At 46.0% G+C, this 17,183-nt stretch overlaps 1 protein-coding gene across 1 annotated transcript in view; it reads right to left on the reverse strand.

Annotated features, from left to right (window-relative positions):
* The window catches only part of Cachd1 (cache domain containing 1), a 233,878-nt gene that overhangs the window by 55,177 nt on the left and 161,518 nt on the right, over positions 1-17,183 (reverse strand). The window contains exons 5-7 of the mRNA XM_048453156.3: positions 6,763-6,889; positions 3,840-3,984; positions 2,792-3,008 (exon numbers count right to left, since the gene is read on the reverse strand). Of these exons, the coding sequence (XP_048309113.3) occupies positions 2,792-3,008; positions 3,840-3,984; positions 6,763-6,889 (489 nt within the window). The remainder of the gene's footprint in view (positions 1-2,791; positions 3,009-3,839; positions 3,985-6,762; positions 6,890-17,183) is intronic.

The raw sequence follows: 17,183 nt of genomic DNA on the forward strand, positions 1-17,183 counted from the left end.
TGTCGGCCCCACCTCACAGGTTAGACCAACTATGAATTGTTCAATCAATATTCCCATGCTTACAAGGTCAGAAAGAGTTAATCAGAGTTGAAATCCAAGATCCAAATACTGAACCACTAGGTCATGTTGTTTGGGACACTACGAAATCTGGTACCATGATAGGGACAGTAGGCATTCCTAAAGCAGATCCTTAAACCCGGTTGGGTTCTTTTTTTTTTTTTTCAGAATTGCCAATAGAGACAGCGAAGATGGGGGCTACAAGCCAATCTTTGGAAATATCTCATTTGAACTAAAAAAAAAAAATCTTCTCTGAGCACTCTGGGACCTGTGCTATTAAAAGCTGTCCAATTTTCTGATGGCCAGTCTTCTTGTCCTGTTTTTGTTTACCAGGATAAGAAACCAAATACAAACCAAACAAAAGCAAGGAGAAAGCCTCCTATGAGTCCAGGCTTGCTGCCAATGAGTAGTACAAAGAGGTTCGTGAGAAGAGGGTTAATAAGGTTTTCAAGTAGAAGGAGCAATAACATTTGACAGTTCACAGAGAAAAATCCAGACCTCTGCCTTCTCTCAAATCAGAGGATACAACCATGATGGTGCCACCTGCGCTGCTGAAGCATGCTCTGCTACCATCCCCGCATCTCCAAGGGATGCCCACCACCACCTCTCTAGCTGTCTAGGTGCTTCAGCCATCTGGGTTTGCCGCTGCTAGTTTAACACTTCCCTCCTTTATCTGAGCAAGACAGCAACTGGTACTGGACAGAAGCTCTCACAACAGGTTGATAACTCAGGAGTGGAGCAGAGAGAACACTTCTGGGGAGGGCCTGTGACAACCTGGTCAGTTCACTAGTTCGCTTTCTGTTGCTGTGGGAAACATGATCGACTTCGGAGGAAAGGCTGGATCTTATAGCAGGAACCTGGAGGCAGGAGCTAAAGTCATGGCAGAACGTGGCTTACTGGCTGGCTTGTTCTACTTGCTTTGATCCTACCCCAAGGGTGGGACCACCCTCCAGAGAGCTGGCTTCATCAATTATTAATCAAGAAAATGCCCTACTGACATGAACAGGTCAATCTGATGGTGGTAACTCCTCAAATGAGGCTTCTTCTTCCTGGATAATACTAGTTTATGTAAAGTTGACAAGAACTAACTGGAACACTAAGCAATCCCCCTGCCTCATGAGGTAAGCACTGACCACTAGCCTCATGGAACTGTGTGTGGACGGCTGAACACTAAATCCATAATATTGGTCTGTGTGTGGCTGGTGCTCGCTCTTGCTGATAGGCAAGACTCTAAGAAGGCGTTCAGAGTATTCACTGTCCTTCATTTCCCCGTCTGTGCTCGGGCCTAAGCTGTAACGTAAGTCTAACAATGAAAGATGGCAGTAGGTCGCTCCCGTGACCCGACTGCTGTCTGGCAGAGAGAGGGTGAATCTTGAAGATAAAACTGGTTAAGTCGAGAGCATCTTGACTAAATGAAAATGGGGTGTGGCTCCGAGTCTGTGGGAAGACGGTATTTAGGGTTCCAATACCAGGGACCTGAAGTCAAAGAGACATTTCCTCATAGGCCTTCAAGAAGCAAAGTGATCCTAATTTTAGATTTGGAAGGAAATGGAATCTCCCACTAAAGTCGCGTGCTCACAAGAGAACTGGGAACCTCAGCTGAGCCTACAGTCCTGGCTACATAGAGTTTCCACCTCATGAGGCTCTGAACAGAAGACCTAGCTAATCTATAGAGACCCAGGGAGATGGTGAGATCATAAATGTGCATTGTTTCTGAGGTGCTTGAGGCGGTCCTCGGCTACTTCTTGAGGCTACATGAGACCCTATCTCCAATAAGATAAAAACAACAAAGGTAAGCTATTTTAAATATTAACCTTATAAGTTTTAAGCAAATAAAGGTAAAACCAATATGCTATCTCCCAACACCAGCTAGGCTTGCGACAGTCACTTCATCAGCCAGAGTGCAGGCACAAGACTTTTCAGCACAGTCTGACTTTAAATCTTTAGATTAGACACACAGAACAGCTTAAAATATATCCTTTAAATTTATTTTAATAGTGTATATTAAACTGGGCTATACCAGCACTCTGGAAGCAGAGGCAAGAGGATAGAGAGCTGGAGGCCAGGCTGGGCGACATAGTGAAACCTTATCTCAAGAAGAAGAAGAACAAGAAAGAACACAAAACCCAACCCAAAACAGGATGCACCAATTTTTTTAAATGAAGAAAAACGGCTACAGATTTTCAATTATAAAAGGAGAAATAGAAGACTCCTTTGAGACGTTTCAAAGCAGAGTCCAATTTCAGCTACTCTTTCCCTTCCTTTAGCGAGTATCTGCGTTCCAGATTTTCCTCTAATACACAGAAATTAAATTAGGGTACCTTTGTACACAGGAAGGGCATGCTCATCTAAACGACAGCTGGTTAGAAAAGAGAGGATCAAGGCAAGGATCCCCGTGGCTCCTCCAGAGCCCATGCGCATCAGTACAGAACGGCCCCAAGCCCTCAGAGAGGCAAAGCCAACAATTAACATTAAAGAGGATGTGGGTATTCCCTGGGGAAATAAGTGAGGATGTGTTCTTAATAAAAGGGTAGGAGGGGGAGACCCTGGGAGTCTAGAAGTCCCACAGACTGACCATGGTAAAATGGAAAAGATGAGACCATCTCATTATGGAGATGCTGTGGAGATAGCAGACGATAATTTGATCTGGAATCAGTTTCTGGAAAGTTTCCCCTCTACTTCTGGACTTGGTGTGCAGCACATCACTGTGGTCGTCTCTCGGAAATGCACTTACTTGCTTGGAACCGAGTGTTATTGCTGGTGCTTCGGATCAGCTGGAACGCCCTGCGGAACCCCACTGCATGCTGGGTCGGGCTGTCAGAGGGCTTGACACTGCTAACAAATGTGGACATTTTCCTTTTCGTCTCACTGGTGGCTGGGGACAGGTAAGTCTTATAGCACTGGTCCAGTGAGCAGGTCCTGACGGTGTCTGCCACAGTCAGCACAGAAATCTGGAGGACAGGAAAAAACAAAAACAAAAACCCTCAATGGCTGTTTTCTTTACCATTTAAAGATTCCTTCCTTCCTTCCTTCCTTCCTTCCTTCCTTCCTTCCTTCCTTTTTCTTCCTTTTCCTTTTCCTTCCTTCCTTCCTTCTTTCCTTCCTTCCTTCCTTCCTTCCTTCCTTCCTTCCTTCCTTCCTTCCTTCCTTTCTTCCCTCCTTCCTTTCTTTTTTGAGGCAAAGTCTTCCTGATGTTATTAAGGTTGACCCCCAAACTTCTGGGCTCAAATAGTCCTCCTGCCTCAGCCACAGGGACTAGGCTTGGATGTTTAGGTAACAGGAGGCCTTAACTAGGAAGAAGGCCTGTAGAACAGGTTCTGAGTTTAAAAACAAACGTCCGAAGTCATCAGCCTGTCAAACTCGAAAGGAATTTGTAAAGGAGAGAACCCAAGAATTTGGCCTTTGAACCAAATTGAAGTAGCCGAACAGTGTCGGCATAATTAAAAAAAAATCAACAATAAAATCATCCCTAAATTCACGCAGAAAAACATGTTGGCAAAGGCTACCCATCTTGGTTTTCAAACAGGAGAGCAGTGTCGAGGTTGGGTGGGGTCTCTGTGTATTTTCAGCAACGAGGTTAACAGGAAAAAGTCTCTGGTAATGGAAATGTCAAAACATTCAGGCTACATGATAATTGTCTGGGAACACTGGTGCTATCTGGTCCGCTGATGACTGAGAAGTCACTATGACATATCAGACTGAACATAATAAAGCAAAAAATAAGTGTTGAAAACACTCAAGAAAGGTTTCATGTCCCCCAGGGACTCCAGGATAATAGTCACCTTATCGTGTTCATCAATGGCACGGAGGATGACCTGAGCAGCATCCTTGGCAATCTGGAGCTGGGTGTCAGTGACTGAGGCCCCATGGTCCAGGATCACGACTATGTGCTTGGACTGTGGTCGGACAGTAGAGACGTAGATGGGCCTAGAGAAAGGAAAAGGGTCTTAATACAGCTGTGAGCGCTGTGGATGTGGGCTCACTGGCCTGTGGGTTTTTCTGGGGGCGGGGCAGGTTGGCGTGAGAGTTCAGAATGGAGGGGGGGTGTCATTGAAAAGAACAGGATCGTGAAATTCTGAAATTCCGACTTTAGAGATGAGAGCGCACCTCCTGAGAGGCTGACTTCTTCCACACACTACGAAGTCCCAACTCACTTCTGCAGGGCCAAACTCTCCATTTACTCATTCAAACTATAGAGACTTGGTCCAAAGGGAGAACAAGACCCACTTGCCAGTGCTGGCTTCTGTTTTGCAGGCAGGCAGGCAGGCAGGCAGACAGACAGACAGACAGACACACACACACACACACACACACACACACACACACACAGAGCGCTTTAGTAACAGTAAGAAAGCTTGTGACCTGGGTGTGTGCTGGGCAGTTCTGGATGGTAGGCTGGCCTTTCTCTTTCCATACATACACCCCTGGTAAACAGATCCTCTTTCCTCTCTATGTCTCAGCAACTCATACTGGCCAATCACAAAAGGCTCGGCAGCTGAGCATTTCAAACCACGCCATCAAAATTTGTCTCAACCTGCAACAGCCACTCTTCCCGCCAGGTGCTTGTTTGCCAACGTGAAGAAAGAGGGGGAGCTGCAGAGGCCATGGAGGAAAAGAAACACCTCTGATCAAAGCGGCCTCCGCCCCTGCGTGCATCGGGAGGGGCTGGAAGAAGGGGTTTAATGAGCTCTCTATTCATTTTCAACCTGGAACAAATTAGGGGTGATTTAAAGCAAATCGGCCTCCAGAGAATCCCGTCCCTTATTGACACCTCTAACACGAGAATGTTCTGTGAACTGTGAGCTACCAGTGAGTCACAAAAGCCTGGGCACAAATTAAGAACACTAGTTGTTGGCAAGTCAAAACTCTTGTACGGAGACTACATTAGCAGGTCACCTGTCAGAATCACCAAGCGAGCAGAGAAATGAGATGAAAGGAACCCAGGAGAGGCGGCCTCAGGATGAACCGGGAATAGAATAGTAGGGATTCCTGCCCAGCCCTACACCGACACCAGGTCAAATGTTCCTCATGTGTGTGTGTGTGTGTGTGTGTGTGTGCGCGCGCACGCGCATGTTCTAACTAGGGGAGAGGATTCTCCTTAAAATGATGTACCAGCTTCGTCCTAGCTGAATTCACCCATTTTAAAAGCCCTGCAACTTTATGTTAAAAGCTGGACGTATAAACAGCTCTGTGTATTACACAGGTAGACGGGGAAGCAACCCGAGAGCCTGACCGGTCCTTTCTCCCGGCGCTGTGCTCTGAGACCTACTGGAGTCTTCATTCAGCGGGTTGTAGAGAGTTTGCAAAGGCAACCAGTTAAGACAAGTTACGAGGCAGGGCTGGCAACCTCTGAGGAGGGAAACACGGTCAGGCAGCCAAAGCGGTAGCTTCATGATAGGTAGGCTGGAGCTGGAACTTGTGGGCGAAGGCTGACTAGTGAGGAGGCCCCACCCTCCCTGCCACGAGCTGGGTTTCCTTAGGGGCAAATGCCAGCCTTGGCTTCCCAATGAGGCCAGTGGTTCTCCACCTGTGGATCACGACCCTTTTGAGGAGGGAGGGTTGACTGACCCTTTCACAGGGGTCGCCTAAGCCCACTGGAAGCCGAGATATTTGCATTATGATTCATAATAGTAGCAAAACTACAGTTATGAAGTAGCAACAAAAATAGTTTTATAGCTGGGGGGGGGTCACCACAGCATAAGGAACTATATTAAAGGGTCCCAGCATTATTAGAAAGGTTGGGAACCAATGAACTAGATACCAAAGTCATGATTTCTGGTCCAGTCTCCATGGCATTGTAAGTGTAGCAAAGTATCTAGGAAGAGGTTGTGGAAAAACAAAAACAAAAAACCATACAAATAATAACAATTCTCTCTCCTTCCTCTCCCACCTTCAGAAAAGTACTAGATACAATCTGAGGGAAGGAGGAAGGGATACGATGGGATTGTTTCAAGAATGCCATGGAGAATGGGCATCTCCCACTTCCTTCAGGTTCTGAGCACCAGACCCCGCAGAAGGGAACCTGCTGGGGCTCAGAGGACATCTTTGCCTAGGGGCTTCTGTAAATGATGAGCCTTGTTTTACAAATGATTTCACCGCTCCTTTCCCGCTGGCTATGTGGTACAACCGAGTCCGTTTGGTGTGAGAAAGGTAGGGTAATGGTGGCCTTTAAAATCCAAAGCTTTGCGAACAGCCTTATAGCTTGCAGTAGCTGAAGTGTGCTAGGAAACTTCAAAAGTGTAAAACCAAACCCATTACCCCAGGGAGGAAAGCTAGCCACAAACGGCAATTACGTCGTTATGCTCTAGGGTAGAGCTGTGGAGGAGGGGGTAGAGCTGTGGAGGAGGTGTCTATTTCATGTCTATTTCAACAAAGATGTTCAGAGCACAGAACAGCCAATGCAGCAAACAATCGCATTCCCTTCCCACAGCTTTGCCTGCTGTGATAGGTAGCATTGGAAAGCCCTGGGCTTTCCCACTGCCTTCTCCTAGTGCAGGCTCATCTATAGGCATCAAATGCAGACATTACTTCCAAGCAAGGAAAAGTTTCTGAACCGCTTGGGGCAGACCCGAGTGTGGAATTCACTGCTGAGGTCGAAATCCGGGGTAGTGCCCAGATTGGGCAAGTCCTCTACCCAGAGTTCCCGCCCACCCCACATGCCGATGGCCACCAGCAACAAATGTTCTCGGAAGAAAGCCAGCTTACCGACTGCGATGCTCATAGCTCCCCTTACACCGGAACTTGTGTGCTGGGAAGACAGTGAAAATTCCTTCTTCAGAGCTGAAATACTGCCACTTGATTCCAGGGTTGGATTTCAGGTTGTCAGCAAGCACTGGAAGAGGGAGAAAAGGAAATAGCACCACAGAGCCCACAGGTGTGTGATGCACGGCTCTTCAGGCATCTGTTTTGCATAAACTGCTTGTAGCATGAAGAAATCCCACCAGATAGAAGGTTGTAAATTTTCCACGAAACATATTCCTTCTGCCCCTTAAAAAAACATTCTGCGAATAGGAAACGTGACATTTCGGTCACGGGACGCCATTAGTCTTCACATGGTAGGGTGACATTCTATGTCCTGGGTTATTTCTTCAGCACAAAGAATTCATTTGCATTAATCTTTCTGCTCATGGGGCTGGTCCGTGTTGGGCTAGTCTACACTCGTTGGCGTGGGGTCCATTCTCTAACCATGGACACTGGTAACAGACCTTGTCTCTAGGGACTAGGTCTCTGATGTTGACTTTGTCTCCACGAGCCTCACTTCACAGTAATGGAAACAGCACGGATGGGATTAGAAGGACCAGAACCGTATCCTTGAGGAACGCTGTTACTTAGTGAATGGGAAACGGATCCCACGTCTCCAGAGCTGACACAGGGGCTCGCTGTTACTTTATGACGTCTCATTCACAAGGCTGCTCTAGCATGTGGATGATATTACTATTCTTGCTTTGGAGTTGAGAAGTATGCTTAGGCCATGGGACCAAAAACCCCAGTTGTGGGGTTGGAGAGATGGTTAAGAGCACTGACTGCTCTTCCGGAGGTCCTGAGTTCAATTCCCAGCAACCACATGGTGGCTCACAACCATCTATAGTGAGATCTGGTGCCCTCTTCTGGCATGCAGGCAAACGTGCAGACAGAACCTGTATACATAATAAATAAATTTTCTTAAAAAAAAGCCCAGTTGGGACGGAGACCTCGGTGTCTTGGCTGCTGTGCTTACATCATGTTGTAGTCGCTGACTTCCTGCACAGCCGTGTCCCTGCCACGGATCAGACTTGGCATTCCCTCAGCCCTAGTGCTACCCACCTGTGCACACCCCTCCTCACACAACCTCTTGAATTTTCAAATTTTGTTCTACTTTTTAAAATCCATTTGTGGATGCCAGGCCGTGGTGGTGCACACCTTTATTACCAGCACTCAGGAAGCAGAGGCAGGGAAATCGCTTGAGTTCAAGGTCAGCCCGGTCTATAGCAAGAGGACTATAGGCAGCCAGGACTTCAGAGAAACCCCGACTCAAAAAAAAAAAAATCAGTCTGTGGGTTTGGGGGCATGCGTGCATGTACGTGTATATGATATATTGTGCACACATGCCAGGGCGCCTGTGTAGGTGTCAGAAAACAACCTTGGGTGTTGGTCCTTGTCTTCTGCCTTGTTTGGAAACAAGGTTCCCTGTCTGTTTGCCACTGTGTACACCAGGATAGCTGGTCTGAGAGCTCCCAGGGGTTCCAATTCACCGCTCTTCACACCAGGATTACAGATGCATGTGTTCGGGTTTATGCGGGCTCTGGGGATTCTGCCTTCAGTCCTCATGGTTGCTTTTTTTTTTTCATACAGCCAATTGCATTTTTCACTGATCTATCTCTAGCTCTTATTTTGGGCAAGATCCTGCTATAAAATCCTTCAGGCTGTCCTCAAATTCACAACCCTCCCGCTTCAGTTCCCGAAGGCTGGGGTTACCAGAGTGCATCACCAAGTGCACCTTCCAAAAGTGTTCTGCCCTTCTCACAACCAGAAGCCCCTCCCCTCTTTGAGTCATTAGGCCTTCCACAACAACTCAAAACTCCACTACACATTTGGCTATGCATAAATCATGGCTTCATGAAGCAGCCCTGAAGATGTGCAAAACCCCATCTTACTGTAGGTACCTAAATGCCAGCAGAACGAGAAGGGAGGCAGAGCTCAAAGCAGGGCAGTGGAGGGAGAAGCGTGAGAAAAGGGAGAGAGCAGGAAACCTGAGGTGTGATCTACCTGGCACACACACAGCTCCGAGGCCACACTGCTCTGAATGCCCACGTGGCCCAGAGAAGGATTTGTTTCTCTATCTGAGATGTGGCCGCGACAACAATGGGAGGTGTCTCCTCTTCAGGAGCTCAGAGTTCCCAGGGTATTGCCTTTAACAAGGGCAAGATCAAACATAATCTGTGGTCCAATTTCCATGTTACTAACGAGGAAGTGAGCTTAAGGATGGCTCACAGCACTTTCGTAAGTCCAGCACACTTTGTTTTTACTTACCACACTGTACCTATCTGTGTGAACACAACCCAGGCTTTTCCCTCTAGTTACATTTCCAGTGCATACCAGCAATAAGGTGGCCTTGTCCCTCCTGAGCCTGGAGTCATGAATACACAGCATCTAGTGAGTCTTTCCTGAATCTATGTAAAGCCACACCTGGCAGGTAGAAAGGTGTCTCACACACAGCTCTTACAACTCTCATACTTGCCAGTCAACAATTCAGTATCAAACACAGAAGGGCGAAGTAATGACAATATTATGCTTGGATGCCTTGCTTAACATCAAGGGCTATGAACGTTCTCAAATGGAACTGTGAAGATTGGCAGGAAACAGTGGGGGTCATAGTACCTGGTCATTTATACACAGTCCAAATGTATAACAAGGCAACCACATGCAGGCTTCCCTTCTTCCAGAGCTTCATGGAGAAGGCAAGCTGCATATCTGCTCTGTCTCTTTAGCACTCAGCCCTGTGGCTGACTTGCCAGGAGGCTTCAATATGCTGGCTGGACTGAATTCCTATCTGACACGGGAAGCTCTTGCTTCAGCTCTCAAGTGCCTCTAAGTCACTGTTGTATCTATGCTCCTGATGGCCACTAGACTTTGATCAGCTCTTCTCCGTTTGTTCTTGACCTGTCAGGAGAATGGAATTGCTTGGCGGAATGGAAGACAAGAGATCAAAAGAACCAATCTGTGCTTTGCCTTGGACAAAGTAGTTGTGGGAGATCGGAAATATACACTGAACCTTTTACTAATTAATTATCACAATATCTGACGAGCAGCTTAGATGAGGTTTTGGGGTGCTATCCAAGGACAGGGAAGATCTACCAGGTTATGAGATGGAGCTGGCAACAAGCACCGGATGAGAGTACCTGCCATGTGTAATGCAAGGTGTCCTGTACTCACCATAGGAGATCTTTGCACTTGGGTTTGCTTACAATGGTATCCCAAGATGCAACCTGTGTGGAAGGATGGGGACATGAAAGCAGAGGAATACCATCACCTTGCAAATGTTGACTTAGAAAGACAGGAAGCCAAAGGCCAAGATTAGCTCTCTAATGTATCACAGGAATCGGTGTATAAGCATTTATCTGTGCACAGGGTAATTATATAAGCACGCATCATCGATGTATAAGCTAGAGTATATAAGCACATATCATCTGTACATATGGTAATTATATAAGCGTGTATCATCAGTGCACAGGGTAGAGTATATAAGGGCATATCATCTGTGCATATGGTAATTATATAAGTGTGTATCATCTTTGTACAGGGTAGAGTACATAAGGGCATATCATCTGCGCATAGGGTAATTACATAAGCACACATCACCTGTGCATAGGGTAGAGTATGTAAGCACATACCGTCTGTGGTTACAACAAGCAAAGTAGAACCCAGGGTAAAATCTGTTTGGCTGTAGTCTCTTTCTGAGTGAGGTTTATCATGCTTAGAGTTTTGTCTACTTTGCATACATCCTACTGCCACTGGCAATATGTTCTCTGAGGACTGAGTTAACAAACAAGACAGCAATTAAAATACACAATCAGTGTTAAAATGTCAGTTGCATCTTTCTTCCTGGCGTGCAGTCTGGCATCAGAGCTGTTCCCAGCTGCCAGTGGAAGCCCTCAAAACACAAAGGGAAGATCACAGCATCAGTCAGTCAACTTCTCATTTGACCCTGAAATCCACTTTTGATGACCATGCTGGGACAACATGTGACTGTGCCTTTAAAAAGCCACACAGTGCTGCTGGCCAGCTAGCCTCCTTCCAGGAACATATGCCCAGGGATACCTAGGACCATCTTTATGTAAAGGAAAATAAGGTTCCAGTCTAGCAACATGAAGCAGGGGTTGCCCAACACAGGCTCTGTGCTGATGAATTTTTGCCCTTTAATTACAACTTCAGCAAGTCAACCTTAACATGCACAAGGTTCCAGGTATTGGAATTAAACCAGAATGGCAGGAGCCCACAGACACGCAGGAGAAGCGTTAAAATTCCTGCACAAGCCTATTCCACTCCCCCATGCTAGGAAGGACCACCTAACCTCCCAGTACCAGCACAGCTTTTCCAGTTTGGAATAGAGACGCCAAACTTCTGCTGAAGGACACATAGGAGAAATTCTGGCCTTTCAGATCACACCATCGGATAAACTACTTACTTCTGCTAATATAGCAGGAAGGCAGCCACTGGCATGTACTTAATCAAGTGTGGATGTGAGCCAAGGAAAGCATATTTACAGAAATCGGTGTCAGTGGTTCTTCCCCAAAGCCATGCAAAATATACCAATGCAGGATTTGATGCATTTCCAGACATGTACAGTTTTAGCAATTATCATCTTTTTATTCCTCCATCACTTCTACATACTTGCTGAAGAGCCAGAAGGCAGGCCCCCGAATCCACGCAATGAAAGTTAGTATCTCTAAGGCAATGAGGAAATGGCCTCAGAGAGCTTCTGCGACATGCCTGAGGTTTTACTCTGAACAAGAAGGGCACAGGACTCAAGCCAATCTGAGACCATGATGTCTGTCTCCTGCCTCCTGCCAGGCAATTTGCCCTTGTTAAGGTCATCCCCAGGACGGAGTGAGCATGCTCTCTGGTGGTGTCAGGCTGATGTGGAGTGTGTGCAGACACAGAAAGGTCTCTTCTCGCCTCGCCTCCTGGGGGCTGAAGCCTTAACCTTGATCTCATATTTGCACTGTTCTCCAGGCAAGCCCTGCCAACGCTTGCAATAAAAAAGGCAAACACTGCCTTTGGAAATAAAGGAAAGCTCGATGACCTCATTTAAAAGTCACATCTGTAACAATAAACAGGCTCTAGGAAACTATTAAAAGGGAGCCAACAGGACCGGGAATGTTTTAAAAATAAATCAGAAGTCATACAGTGCGTGATCCATTTAGTCTCACCACAAAAGATCATTCTGGATCCTCACAATCATTCTTGCACTGAGTGCAGCAGGCAAGGGGTCTCAAATTCCCCTTCTTGGGAGTCCTCTGCCATAAGATTAAATTTCATCCATTATCTGGCACTAGCAGCGGAAGATGAATATGAAGGTAATGAGACCCCCAGGACCTAGGAGTCATCCATCAACACGGAGCATCTAGGGCCAAGCAGACCCCTCTCTGGCCTAGACGCAGAGGTGAAGAGAGCCTTACTAACCGTGGAGGCAACCTAGTGGGGCTTCCCACCATTCTAATATCAGTTACATGTTCTGGCCACTTGAGGTGGTGCCTAACTCAACACAGGGCCATATATATATATATATATATATATATATATATATATATATATATATCCCTCTTTCCTTCCTCAAGGGTGTTGGAAAATGTCCAGGAAAAGGCCGGGCCCAAACTATTGGCCCAGGATGCATGGTATTTGGTTCCAAACCATTAACAGGCATGTTTGTATCTGTCTATATCATTACACAAACCTAACACACACACACACACACACACACACACACACACACACACACACACACACACGGTAATAAATCAGTATTCCTCACTGAAGTTGGTAGCCAAGCTTGAAGATACAGTGTGCTCTGAAAGTCCTGGGATTGGGGGAAGGGACATACCTCATGACACCTCACAATCAGCATGGCTAAGGTAAACTGTAGACTCTAGATCCCTAGATCTAAGATCTTTGAGGGCTGGCGTCCCATTCCATCCGCATGCAGGCGCATGTTCTTTGAGAACTCCCTACAGTGTGACGTGATCTACACTTCTGTTGCATAAATTCTAAAAGCTCACTCTCTCCTAATGCTAAAGTCAAAATAAATGAAATATTCTGACTAAATCAGTATGGAAGCATTGGCCACCTTAAACAGGCTTTACAAAGTCAGCGACTCCCTCCCTCCACGCACGACTGCTTTGTTGAGAAAGTCTGCAAATAACACCACCTCATGTGGTTAACTATTTATCTTAAAAATAAATAAATAAAAAACTCAAAATATGTAGTTTTCTGTGTAAATACACATTTAGAGTTTAAATGAAAATTTCTCATCTGGGATGAAAGTATTTCCTCTAAGAGCCAAAGACCCCCTAAGAAAAACCAATAATGGGCATGAGACACCCTCTTTTTGAGTTTTGGTCAGGGCTATCTAAGAGACTCTCCAAATATAAGGCCTGTGGGGGTTTGCGCTTGGTTATTCCCTGGGCCGGCTAGTTTTATGTCAACTTGACACAAGCTAGAGTTATCTGAAAGGAGGGAACCTCAACTGAGAAAATGCCTCCAAAAGATCTGGCTGAAAGGAATTTTCTTAATGAGTGATTGGTGGGGGAGGCCCCAGCCCATTGTGAGTGGTGCCATCCCTGGGTTAGGGGTTCTGGGACCTATAAGAAAGCACACAGAGTAAGCCACTGTGAGAAAGCCAGTATGTAGTAATCCATGGCCTCTGTAGTAGTTCCTGCCCTGTTTGAGCTCCTGTCCTGACTTCCTTAGATTATAAACAGCAATATGAAAGTATAAGTCAAATCAACCATTTCCTCCTCTCTAATTTGCTTTGGCCATGGCTGTTTCATCCCAGCAATAGTAGCCCTAACTAAGACACCCCCAGAAGTAGAAGGTAAGTTCCTATTGCTGAAGAGACCATGCACTTCAGAAACAGGGCTCCGAAGGCTGTGAGCTGGAACGAATGCCTCTTTTCCGAGGACAAGCTCTCATGGTACCAGATGGGCAATGCAACTTCCAAGGGAGAGAAGCAACCAACAGTCCCACCCAGCTAAGACACTGAAAAATCACAGCAACGACAGCGTGGCACCATGTCCCTTAAGACGTAGTAGTGGCATTCATACCTTAGCAGTAACCAGCAGCTCTCTAATTGTCCTGAAGACAAGGACAATTGACAAGAAAGAGACCATACTTGATACTAGAAACATGGTTAAGTAATCAGGGCTAGTGAAGCCATGGATCTCGAGGACACCTACAGCAATTTCTTAAACCAGCACCATCCCCAACTACTTTCTAAACTTTCCTCTTATACGCAAAGATAAGTGTAATCAACACTCATCAAGGAAATGTCTCTGCAACAGATGGAGACCAGTACAGAAAAAGCACAACCAATCAAAATGCAGGGTTGTGGAGCACACTCCTAATGGATACACCTAGAATATCTAAGGCTCAGGGAACATATTGGAAGAAGAGGCAGAAAGAGTGTAAGAGCCTGAGACTTAGGGAGTCTGCTGTGAGACTGTGTCTCCTAGTATTATCAGAAGCTACACCCACGAAGTCTCACCATCATGCCTGCCTAAACATGAGCCGAGCAAGGACAACAAGAGACATGCTAAGGTGGGCAGAGGAAAGCCCACACAGCCTCCAGCCTACATCAACTACTACAGGTGATTCATGAAGGCTGAGAGTGGGAAAAATCGTCTTCCTTGGGAAGAGCTCACCAAATGGTTATCTAATACCAAATGGTTAGTCTTGGCAGCATAAATACAAGTACTATGCAGAGTTTCAGACTGAGCAGTTATATTTAGGAATGCACACACACGCATCCTGTGCGCACACACATACACACACACACACAAGATTGACCCTGGCATGTGGGAAGTAGGCACAATAAGTCTGGGCTACATAGTGAGGCAAATACAAAAATAAAATAAATTAAAATAGGGGCTAGAGAGAAGACTCAGAGGTGAAGAGCATGTCCTGTTTCCCCAAAAGACCTGAGTTGGGTTCCCAGCATGCACTTCGGGTGGCTTACAACTGCCTGTAACAACAGGTCCAGAGGATATGGTACTCTGGACTCTGAAGGCACGTGTGTGTGTGTGTGTGTGTGTGTGTGTGTGTGTGTGTGTGCGCGCGCGCGCGTACACACTTTAAATCTTAAAAATATACACACTTTAAATCTTAAAAAAAAAAACAAAGAGAAGTAAAGGTAGCTGAAGCTAAAAGAAGCGTGTATAAATTAGCAGTCATCGGATAAAAATCATGCTGGGTACTTCTCTAGAGGCAGAATAAAATACATACAAGTGAGGTCTTTCTTAAAATAAGAAGTTGCATTTGTTGGTAAATGTAGGATGTAAATAAATTGACGGGGTATGACAAAAATGATTTTCTAACTGAGGTAAGAAGCAAGACAAGAAGAAACAAGCCATTGAACGGTTACAGCTGACACGTACTAGCTGGAAGCCCGCGTCACCGTGTTTATCACGGACCCACAGGCTGGCTTAGCTGGAAGATGGCACAGACTTGAGCTGCACCCTGCGAGAGCTTGATAAACAACTGGAGCACAGACGGCTCTAGGCAACGTTAGACCACACTGAGAGTAGTTAAGACAGGGAGTTTTTACGTGACCAAGAAGCTATTCAGTAGACGGATCTTAATCCTTCTGGGGTTGACCACAGGTTAGTGATGTGAGCCTTAACTCCTTCCTACATCACTAACTTGGGGGAGACTAAGAAAGCTGTTTGGACCTGGACCCAGCCCTCTACTGCACTTCTAGTTGGTTTGTGGTGGCACTTACTTCTCCTAAGACTTGGCTATCACAGAATGGACGCAGAATGAGAAACCTCAGGGTTCAGCAGCACCTTTTAAGTCTGGCAAGCCATCTGACCTTAAAATGCTCCTCTAGGGTGTCTCCAAAAGCATCTTTCGGAGATGTACAACACACCCCGCTGTCTTGCATCTACTGTTAGACCCAAACTCTGCCTCCCAGAGATGCACTGGCCATCAAGAAGACAATGTTTTCCCTCCCACAGACGCGCCATGTTCTCTTCCAAGGTCATCCTTAGGCCTGAATAACAGGCCTCCATCCAGCTAGGCAGCTCTTTCTTACCCTCTGAATTTTGCTTTAAATTTCAACTTCTCAGAGGCCATTCCTGAATGACCTTCCATCAATATCATCACAGCCAATATTGTGTTTCTCAGCAAACCCCGATAGTATTCTGTGCGCCATTTTTATAACTGGTCCTTTAACCTTGCCTACCCGGGAGAGCTGTGAGTGACACCAGGACAGGAACCAAAATCAGATTGTCTATCATATTCCCAGAGTCTACCACAGGCCAGTATTTTTTTTCCTTTTTTTTAAGTAAAATTGCTAGCCCATGTAATCTGCGGCTTGGCTAAGTGCCTCACTTCTGTCCCTTGTGAGAGTCCAACTTTTTCAAATGCAAAGCGATAGATTTGGAAAAGGTGTTCACAAATTCCCTTGAGAAACCCAAAGAGGAAGGAGGCAAATCATGATGGTCAACAGGAGGGAAATCCTGATGTTCGACTTACAATCAGGTCAGTCCACAAACGCGCCACAAACTGAAAATATTCTAAATTAAAAGTGCATTCATGACCTACAGTAGAGATTAGCCTAGCCTGAATGTACTTCAAACACTTGTCTTCACGTATTGTTGGGCAAAATCAAGATAAAGCTCGTCTTATAATAAAGTGTTGAAAATATCACAGATATGCGCCGCACGGAAACGAGATGGAATGTAAAGACCCTGGCAATACAGGGCACTCTATAGCATGTGGACTCTGTGCTCTCGGGCGCGCCAGCTGGCGGAGCATCTGCCTGCCCCTGCTGCCCAGTATCATGCTTTATGCTACATATCCACAGCCCAGGGAAAGACACCAATTTAAAGTCAAGTTATTGATTTCTCCAGAATGGAGAGGCCTTCTGCACTACCATACAGTCAAGAACCAGCAAGTTGGAGCATGGTAAGCTGGAGACTGTGAACTGACAAAAGATCAGTTCACAGCTGGGGGTGATGGCCCATAACTGTAACACTAGCCCCGGGGAGGCAGAAGTAAGCAGATGTCTACATGGTCCAGGACAGCCAGGGCTACAGGGTGAGAGCCTGTCACCAAAAATAAATAAAATAAAGGAATAAATAAATAGAAATGAATTTCCAGCTAGTTTTCAAAAAGTATGTAGAAAATGGGGAGAAATGAAAAAGGGGAGATTAGGATTTGTACTGTCCATCAGGGTCAGTGGACACTGCAGCAGTCAGATGAAAACAGTTATTGAAATATTTAGATGAGCAAGATGTGGACAACTAAATCCCAGCTGTTAGACCATGGGGGTCATCGCAGGCTGTGGTCTCATGTGAGGAAGTGTGTTCTCATCTCATCAAGAAATAAAGTAATTACAGAAGTAATACCCCAAGCCTGGAAAAGCTGGGACC

This window comes from Myodes glareolus, chromosome 3 (assembly GCF_982192425.1).
Source record: "Myodes glareolus chromosome 3, mMyoGla1.1, whole genome shotgun sequence".
Taxonomy (NCBI): Eukaryota; Metazoa; Chordata; class Mammalia; order Rodentia; family Cricetidae; genus Myodes; species Myodes glareolus.